Here is a 9,732-nt window from a genome sequence, read left to right on the forward strand (position 1 = left end):
ACTTGGAGACATTAACGAAGTTACAGACATATAAAAAATATTGCATCTAACACGTGAGAAAGTGTCTTTACTGCACTCGATTGCTAACCGAACTTTGCTTCGTGTCATTTGGCCAACAGCAATCAGCCTATGGGAAAATCCCCGGGAAAGAATCCTTTTCCGAAGTAATAAGATAAAAAAAACTACTAGTACTCGTAGAGTGCTTGATTTAGTTTTAGCTCTTACAGTTATAAAATTAGTATAAATTTATTACGCTTCGCAACACAAATGACTTCGGAATCATACCTACAGCGGTATACAGAACAACCAGCTTAAGATGATATTCTGTTTCTTCATAAAAATCTAGATGGGGTTGATTCTAACAAGATGATGCTCTGCCACATTCTGCTAGGAGGTTGCCTAGATATTTCCTGAAATATTCCTTCGTAGAGTCATTTGAAGCAATAATTGGCCGCCACGTTTACCAGATTTTTCCCCATTGGATTGTTACGTACAGGGAACTTTGAAAGTCGTAATTTATATATCTGCATCCACGGATATTAATGAGTTGCTATTAATGTAGAATTTAAGAAAACGCTTAAAGCTGCGTTTGTAAGGGGAGAGGAGTAAATTTTTTGAGCCGCTCTTGAAATTTTCTCTATTTAATTGTTTCTTATTTAGTTATTTCCAAGGTGCTTTTTGCAAAAAGAAGATTTTTGATTTCCGCCAAACGCATGAGTAAATCTCAATCACTGATACTTCATCATAATTAGAAAAAAGAGATTGATTGAAAAAAGTAAAAATCCAAGATGACGCCTCTAAGAAAAATAAGATTGAGGACGATTGTTAAAATGAAACGTCGGATTTCAGAGACGGCATCGCCTCGTCGTAGAAGAGAAAAACTGGCAATGATGAAGTGTCAGTCACTTTGAATTACCTCGTCGAATAAGCCCAGGAAAAAATATAAATCTTTTGCCAAAATTTCATTTTTAAAAGCGATACCAATTTTTAAACATTTTAAAAACACATATTCTTGAACTTCAAATTGCCCAACTTTGCTCCAACTTAACCAATCTCGTTTCTTTTATGGTTACCCAGATCCCTAGTAGTTGAAATCCAGAAAAGCGCACCCTGTATGTCTAGAAAAAAAATCAAATTTCTTTATTCTCCCGTTGTTTCAGTAAAGTGCGCCGTCTTTCATGACCTGTTGAACTATAAAACGGGTATGCAGTGGTTGGTACACTCGCATCTCCCATGTTTTACTAGTTTTAGCAAATCTCGCTCGGTACTTAAATTAATTATGCGAACGATCGGAATGATCGGGTTGAGTAACATTTGAAAATTCAAAGCATACAGAAAATCACGACAACGAAAGCACGAACGAAAATCTCAAATAGGAGCGCCAAGGTTATTTATAAATAATAGATTCTAATATTCCGTATATTTTTACTTTTCCGTGTGGCAGCGACAAAATGACACTAAGGCCGATTATTCATCTCCGCACTATGTGGGCTCGATAGCAAGACATAATTTTCCAACTTCGCATAAATTAGGTCATTGGCCAGTTTGGTAAAAAGTTATTTCAGCTTTTGCGAAGCGAAAGCCGGCTTATCAATTTCCCCAAAAAATTGGGCCACTACATGCAGGCGGCAACAGCGCCGTCGCTTCATAAATGCGTCCAGTTGGACCGACAGATGATTTAAAATTGTATGATAACTGGGAAATTTTGTATTGAAACTTGTCACTGACCTTTTCTTTCGCACGTCCTGCGTGTTTTTGTACGGATTTGGCCAATAAGGATCCTCTACTTTCCGCCATTTTTCCGAAAGTTTAAATGTACTTTATAAGCACTTCCCACAACACTTCGTATGAGTTGACGTGAAGCGACGACTACGCGGCACGGCGAATACGTTTACGTTTGACCCGTTCGCACACCACAGCGAATCGCCGACCACTGAAAGAAGCGAGAAGTGGCTGCTGGTAGTTGCATGCATTCGTCAAACAGCTCAGGTTCTCTAACGGTAAACTAGGCTAGGCTGAAAACTGGGTAAACACGGTGTTGCCAAAGGTTTCCGGAATTTTACCTTTACTTGAAAGTATGTAGGTGTCGAGGTACCCACTTGACATATATTTTAGATCGCGAATAGCGTAGCAGGTAATCATTCAAATTGCATTGTTGGACAAGTATTTAAGCGGACGCATGAACCGTTGGGCCGGCTGGACAGGTTTTACTTTCACATCATCGGTATCTTGCGTTTTTTTGAACACGAGAGACTCCTTACTTGGATGCTTGATGTATGCATACGAGAGTGTATAAGTACACTGTGTTGAAACTTTAAAATATCTCACACCACTCTAGTATTTTAAAGTAGTCTTCTCAACCTTTGATAAATGCATAAGTAAGGTAATCCATGGGTGCACAACGGTTTTTGCCACCCGACACGGTGACACGTACGGGATGATCTAAAATCGACGGGGTTTCCTCAACATCTAGAGCAGATATTATTTTAAAAAACTAATAGCCGATACCTGGGGTCCAATTTCAAAGATATATTATATTGACTGTAATACCTCAACAAAAGAATTTATGATTTTACTTTTCTTAGAAAATAATTCTTCAGAAAAAAGTACTTCAAGGAAGTATTAACCATCTCTACAGGGTTCTCTTCCAACCTCAAGTTTTGAGAAACCATCCTCCGTAGCGGGAACACCAAAAACGATTGAGTGATACGTTGTACACAATCATTTGTTTCTCTTAAATCAAGTTCTGGAAGTGTTTATTAGGTTCCTAATATCTCTTTCATATTATGTGAAAATCATAAATTCCATCGAATCCAACCTAAATTACCCGCACAGTGCGAAGTCCACCAAGCAAGATGAAAATTTTGGGTCCTTTTATAACCAATTTAATTATCTATAACACAAACTTGAAAAAAAAACAACTTTAGTTTTACAAATTATTAAATCTATAGCCTAACTGCTTTCAGTATTTCTTTAGGTACACCTACCTTCCCTATTTGCTGCATTACTTTCTTATGTTCCCTATTTGCTTTTCTGATTTGCACACTTTCTTCTTAAGTTTATGTTAGGCAAATATAAAAAAATTACGTAGAAAATAAACTATCATCACAAGTTCTGTCGCTTAGCTTTCGGACGGCGGATTTAATACTAACGTGTTTTCAGATATAACCATAGATCTACCTTTTAAATTAAGTAACTTTCAAGGGAAGGTGCTCAAACAACCCATAGTCTTCCTACTATGCCACTCATCTTTAACTGATAATTTAGTGCAGTGGCTTGGCAAACACAGTGACTAGACTTAAATCTCTTCGATTATTTTCTTTGGGGATGGCTCATGTCTGATTCGTGTGGAAACTTCTAAAAACAGCACGCTTATAGGAAAAATAAAACGTAGAATGGGCCCAATCATCAAAACCATTTTTGAAGGTACATAGCGACATGTATTTAGGAAAATCTATGCCATTTTTCAATATGAAAAATACTTCGCCGACTACTACTCGTATTATAATATTCAAATACAATGTACCCTGGAATATGAAATAATGAACGTACTAAGTTAACCATTAAAAACAAACTTATGTTATATACTATAAATTAAAATATTAAAAAACACTGTATATAAGTTCCATTTTAATAAACGTTTCTCCTTAAAAAAATTTTTGTTTCTATTTGTTTCAAAACTAGGACAAACATGCCAAAATTTAATAGAAATATAGAGAACGAAGGTATTCTGAAATTGATTCTATATGTACCAATGTTAGTTCAATAGGCGTTGGAAGAAAAATAAACAACAATAATTTCATACAGCGGGTCTTATAACAATTTATGTTAGTTCCAAATCAAATTTTTTTAGGTACAGCAATTCATTTTTCCACCATTAATAATCACATAACCTTCTTGGTCAATTACTTATCCCTAACAAAGTGTAAAAAATAATTTTTTCTACGACCATGTAAAAAATTACAATTTTCATCATTCTTTGCTCTAACCGAAAACATTATTTTCATATCTAAAGAGAATATCCCGCAAGGTTTATTTATATCTCTAGAGATGAAGGTTTGACAATGACGCTGTGTGTGTGAACGCAGCCCGCCATTCATGAGGGTATTGTTGGAAGTTGATTATTGACCGTTATATTGATTTTATGTATACTTGGCTGCCTATAGTAAAATCATGCATTGTCCAAGCAGAGTGTGTGTGCGAGTGCGGTTAGCGATGTTAATAACCATTACATAGTTTGACAATGTAATTACCATTTGTATCATGCATGGTCATAGAAAAAGTATAATATTGTACTCGCCGAAAATAATTTTCTGTAATTCGAAAACGTTACAAAAGGAGATGAAGTCGAAACTGTTCTCTCATTGACAGAAAATGCTAGTTTCATCACTCGTTGAACAATATATTATTCTACTTGAATATAAGATCGATTTTCAGTGAAAAATACTTTAAATTTGAAATTTTTAGAGGCTACGCACAACTAGTGCCAGTAACTTTTGCGTAAACGTTAAAAGTCTCAAATTTAAAATATACTATTCTGACCCGCCGTAAAGCCAATTTCAGATCACAACACCTCCGTTGGATACAGTGAGTTGTAAATACAATTTTAAACGAATTAAATTCATACTTTCACTAAGACAGCGACTAAGAAATATCGGCAACTAATAATATCCCACTGTATCCACTTTATTCTTTCATTCAACCTTTGAACGAAGTTCAATGAATTTGATTTATTTTGTCGCGCTGACGTCGATGATCCCGATACGGCCCTGCAAACGACAAAATGGGAATACAACTACAGGTACAAAGGTGAAAAAAGGGCCTTCGGACAGGTTCAAAACACAGCCTGGAGCGACGTCAGTTGCCTTATCTTTTTTTTGTCCCGATATCGTTAAATTCTATTAATGTTGTAACAAATGAGAAATCTTACATTATGTTTTAATTTTCTTCACCGTCCTCGCGTTTCCTCTTCTTGCCTTTTGCTGAAACAAAAGAAAATAATATTGACTGTTTTGAAATGTTGTTAATTTAACAAAAAAAAAGGGAAAGTAATACATTTACTGTTTCTCCATAATCGATCCAAAGCTGAAGATATGAAGGCAACTAAGGCAGTATCTGTGCATTTCTGCCGAATAAAAGACATCATTTTTTCGCATGTAAATACCTATGTTTTTATTAAGATAACAAGATACAAATATTATCGTCTTATTCCAAACCCAAAATGATTTTCTGGGCCACGCTCCCGCTGTGCCCAAGAATTGTGATGTCATTAGCGAAAACGGTAAAAACACCGGCAATACCATTTTTACAATACTGTAGATAAAAACCAGAAACAGAATGGGTTCCAACAAAGATATATGTGGAACTACACACCTAAAAGTCCGCTCCCTGGATATTCAATTCCCAAAAAGATACGCTTTAACGTCTATGCTTCAGATAGAACCTAAACCACTTTTTCAAAGATAATCGATGATTGACTCACTGAAATATGCAATGTCAAATATTTAACTTTTTTTTATTTTAAAATTTCTTGATTTTCTGAATTACATTGCCAATGTTAATTTTCTGATCTGAATTGAATTCAAAGAGCTATTTTAGGAGGGGGCAGGAAAAGGGAATAAATGTATTTATATATGTGCATATATAAATATATATGTACATACAGAAATAAAAAAATGTAAGGCGTATTTTATGCTTACCACTTGACGGAGTAGTGTTATTAATTCCGCCTTCATCATCGTCATCTTCCTCTTCCTCAACATCATCGTCTTCTTCCTCATCTTCTCCAGCTTCATAATCTCCCTCATCTGACAACTCATCCAGGTTCTCTGAATAGACGACACCTAATTCGACACTATCGTCCATTTCTTCATCGTCCTAGTTAATGGAAAATCATATGAAAACAATTTTAAAGATAGTATATGATATTGTACAAAAATAAAAACTGTGCTGTCAATTTTAAACACGAACAAACACGGAATTTACTGATATAACCCACTATAAATATTTTTTTCATACCTCTTCTGAGCTGTCATCATCATTGGAGTCCTCTTCACCATTACCATTGACCTCTTCTTCTCCTTCTCCATCAACTTCACTCTCCTCTGCTTCATGCTCTTCAGCATCAAATCTGTAACGGACATAAACCTCACAATAATAATAAGATGTCATTAATATTACTGCTATTATTATTGTCTATCTCATATCAAATGTGAAGGCAGAAGTTGCTCTCAACAAATTAAAAAGAAACACTAAAAGTTATCAAGTAAAAAAATTTTAACTTTAGCATTTGTTAACAAGTAACGTAAAAATGTACTGATATTACTTATACTTTATAAGTATGAACAGATAAAAGCACCAATAATCGACCTGACCAACTCTTTAATATAAATTAAAAAAATATAATAACTCAAACTTCCAAACTTCTGCTTTATCAATGCTCCATCTTTGTTAGTGAACAAATTTAATTGTAACTTCAAGAATTCTTCTATTAAACTTGAAAATAAAATGCATCTTACTCATCTAAGTATTTAAGATTCGGAAGCATCTTAAACACTTTTTCCCTGTAGTTCTCCGTGCTGGTGGCCTCATTGTTGAATAAATCCAAGTGCTTCAGGTGCTTGAAGGATTTCAGTGCCTCCAAAGATTCCAAATCCTTGATTTTATTGCCACTTAAGTTTAAATAGGCCAACTTTGGACTGGTTTCCAGTATATCAAAACCGCCAGATATTCTAAGATAGATTGACACTTTAAATAATCTTGAATTATGTTGGTATATTAGAAGTTACCTGTTGTCGCTTAACTCAAGTTTCTTCAAATTGGGAAGCTTGGGAAAACCTTTTAAAGAAGTGAGGCCGACGTTAATCAGCGAGAGGGTCTCCAAATTCTGAAATTCGTCGGTTAAGCCCACAATATTCGTACTCCGGCAATTATCCAGATTAAGCTCTTTGATCTGTAAACAACAAATTACCTATCTATACTATGTGATATGTATATTATTTACCACTAAAACTGCATATTTTACAGTGATTTAACATTTTATAATTTACCATCTAATACCACCATAATTGGTGAGTATACTAACCTGAATCGCAATAAACATAAATAAAAATATATAAGTTGTTTTTTGGTAACAAATAATAATAATAGAAATCAAAATACGTAAACGGACAGAAACCCATTAATAAAAATTTGATTAATTCTTTCTTGCATGTTAAGAATAATTTTGAAACCAATTTAAACTCCTTGAAAAAAAATCCTTAACAATGTCTTATTTTCGTCTTTCACACTATTAATAAAACGAAATTCGAATAATTTAATTCTTCGCGAATATCCTTGGAATATTAAATTTTTTGATAATTTCATCTATTGGTCGTAGAAAAAGTAAAACTTTAAAATTTGAATATATTGTTCATAGTACAATATCAATATCGCCATCCTATTGATCCTGGTTGCACAATATTCAATACAATGATCAACACATTTTGACATATCATAATATTAAAATTTAGAGGGTAATTTTTTTTCAGGGGTCAAGCCCACTTGTACCTCAGGTAAACACTTTATAAAAGTTCACTGTGAGTGTACACTTTCACATTTGACAGACCTTCTAGCTAGTTATTCTGTAACAGGACATTGGGAAACCAACTCTAACGGCTAAATTATTATTATGTTGTCAATTCTAATAACAGGTTAATTTTCACACTTTTGTGTTGTACTCTTCTCCCTTAAGTTAAATACACTAGAGTAGTATGTCTTAATTAGTTCATTATTTTAGATTTCATGGTTGTGTGTGTGTTCTGCAAACTTTGCTTCAATGAGTTCTTACAGTTTTTGTTTAATTAAAATTAATTTATATACAAGTTTTATTTAAATGAATTATATCCATAACTTTTAAAGCATTTCTTCTTTTGTACAGCTTTATTTTTTAATTTACAAAGACCTGTGACCACAAGCAGTTTTTCAAATGTTGCATTTTTCTTGAGACTTTTAATGTTACAGAAAAATGAGAATAATGTACAAAAAACCTTAAGAAATGCTATTTTTAAATAACTTATGTTATATTGTAAGATACAAAGTGCAGATTCAAGCACAAGAAATCCATATTGGAATCTAAGGTGTCCCAATAAAAATAAGGATCCATATTATGACTTTAAAAAATCAATATTATGTACCAGAACATTCATAGCATAATAACGACCAATAAGGAAAAGCATTTATATTAGTTGGAGTAATATTCCAGAATAACCAGAATTCCATGCCCTCTTAGGGAAACAATATATGTTGAATTTATTTTAAGTACTGTAGGCAGTGTCATTCAGAAATGTAAATAAATTACTTTGCCTACAAACATGCAGTAAGTAGCAGTTACCATTAATTTGAGTGAGGTAAGTAAACACTAATAGTGTTCATGTAGACCAATAGTAACAGTACTGATAAGTAGATAATAGGATGTTCATATATATACATAATATGTTTTCAAAAATAAATAACTAAGTTTAGTGTAGTACTGACTTTCACTTGTATGTAGTGACGACCAAAAAATATTCCACAAACTGTAGATCAAGGGAGACCAATGGATTTTTGGTCCTCCAAACCATACCTATCAACTAAAAAAAAAATCTTATTGTTCAATTTACAGGTCTTTAATTGACAACTTATTTAAATTCTCATTGCTACAGTGTACATGTACAGTAGAAAACATAATAATCTTGTAGGATGGTCCTGCTTCCAAGGACAAAGGATGAACAGCCTTGATGACTACCATGTTGTTAAAAAACCTTTTTTCATTTACTCCAAATTTCTGAATTGAACATGAAAAATCATATGGAATGGAGACTCTTGTAGATCTGAGTCAGGTGCCATTTTTTTTTATTTTGAAAGCATGGTTATTGTTATTCTATACTCATTTTATATCTAAGGAAAAATGTAAACTTGTGTTTGTTCTTTATAGTGCGCACCAGATAACATTGATATAATGATGAAAAGAACGAGGAATTCTTAAGAAACGGTTGGATGTTGGCATAAAATGCCATCATGTATGAATGACCACTCTCCATACTGATGAGTGGTGTGCCATTAAAATCTATTTTCCCCAGCTGAATGAGGAACCACACAGTAATTTGAAGTTTATGCGAACAGACAAAATGCGTTTAGGGAAAATAAAATACGATAAGCAGTATTTAATTAGTACAACATAACGGGAAATAGAAAATTAATGCAGTCCGTACGTTACAGTTTTCAAAACAAATGCGTTGGTACATCAAACCTACCGTAAATAGAACCCGAAATTTAGAAGAAAAGTAAGCGATTTATACTTACATCGGCCGGATTCTTGCCTCTCTTCTCTAGATATATGCGTTTTTCCATCTTGTACCCGTTTTTTGTTAATGTTAATCACATAAAACTATAAGATCGGAGAGAATTAATGTTTGGACATCAATCGAAAAAACCTGTAAAGGAGGACCGCCAAGATTGCCGTTAGCGGATGCGCATGCGCTACGTCATTTTCCAGCGAAATGTCACGAACTTGTTTTCCGGTTCATGTGGATGTGTTCAATAGTTCACGCTGTTCACACTGTTCCGTTCAACAGTTCGAGATTCAAAGCTTTTTCCGAAAATTCTCTTTACATTGTTATGGGTGAGCATGGGTGTGTGATGTTAAACTGGATGTCCCCGAATTCTCTCAAGAAAATTTTACCACTGATTTCCGAAGTTGAAATTCGATAATTT

At 33.9% G+C, this 9,732-nt stretch overlaps 2 protein-coding genes across 3 annotated transcripts in view; both read right to left on the reverse strand.

The window, feature by feature from the left end:
• Nucleotides 1-1,990, reverse strand: part of Amph (amphiphysin) — a 24,343-nt gene extending 22,353 nt beyond the window's left edge. For both annotated transcript variants that reach the window (XM_066282553.1, XM_066282552.1), the window contains exon 1: nt 1,729-1,990. In XM_066282553.1, the coding sequence (XP_066138650.1) occupies nt 1,729-1,797 (69 nt within the window). In that variant the 5' untranslated portion in view covers nt 1,798-1,990. The remainder of the gene's footprint in view (nt 1-1,728) is intronic.
• Nucleotides 1,991-2,862: 872 nt separating this feature from the next.
• Nucleotides 2,863-9,491, reverse strand: Mapmodulin (acidic leucine-rich nuclear phosphoprotein 32 mapmodulin). Its single transcript, XM_066282558.1, has 6 exons — nt 9,322-9,491; nt 6,789-6,952; nt 6,519-6,731; nt 6,019-6,130; nt 5,700-5,877; nt 2,863-4,982 (listed from the first exon to the last, which is right to left on the reverse strand). Exons 1-6 carry the CDS (start codon nt 9,367-9,369, stop codon nt 4,939-4,941), a joined length of 759 nt encoding a protein of 252 aa, XP_066138655.1. The 5' UTR covers nt 9,370-9,491; the 3' UTR covers nt 2,863-4,938.
• Nucleotides 9,492-9,732: the final 241 nt, after the last annotated feature.

The sequence above is a fragment of the Euwallacea fornicatus genome, chromosome 5, assembly GCF_040115645.1.
Source record: "Euwallacea fornicatus isolate EFF26 chromosome 5, ASM4011564v1, whole genome shotgun sequence".
Classification (NCBI taxonomy): Eukaryota; Metazoa; Arthropoda; class Insecta; order Coleoptera; family Curculionidae; genus Euwallacea; species Euwallacea fornicatus.

What these genes read in the sequence shown, in the direction of transcription:
- Mapmodulin (XM_066282558.1), bottom strand. Translation starts at nt 9,369, where the DNA reads ATGGAAAAACGCATATATCTAGAGAAGAGAGGCAAGAATCCGGCCGAT. An exon ending in CTTGAGTTAAGCGACAACAG is followed by an intron (nt 6,732 to 6,788) that starts GTAACTTCTAAT and finishes AATCTATCTTAG; the next exon opens with AATATCTGGCGGTTTTGATA. An exon ending in AATCTTAAATACTTAGATGA is followed by an intron (nt 6,131 to 6,518) that starts GTAAGATGCATT and finishes TGTCCGTTACAG; the next exon opens with ATTTGATGCTGAAGAGCATG.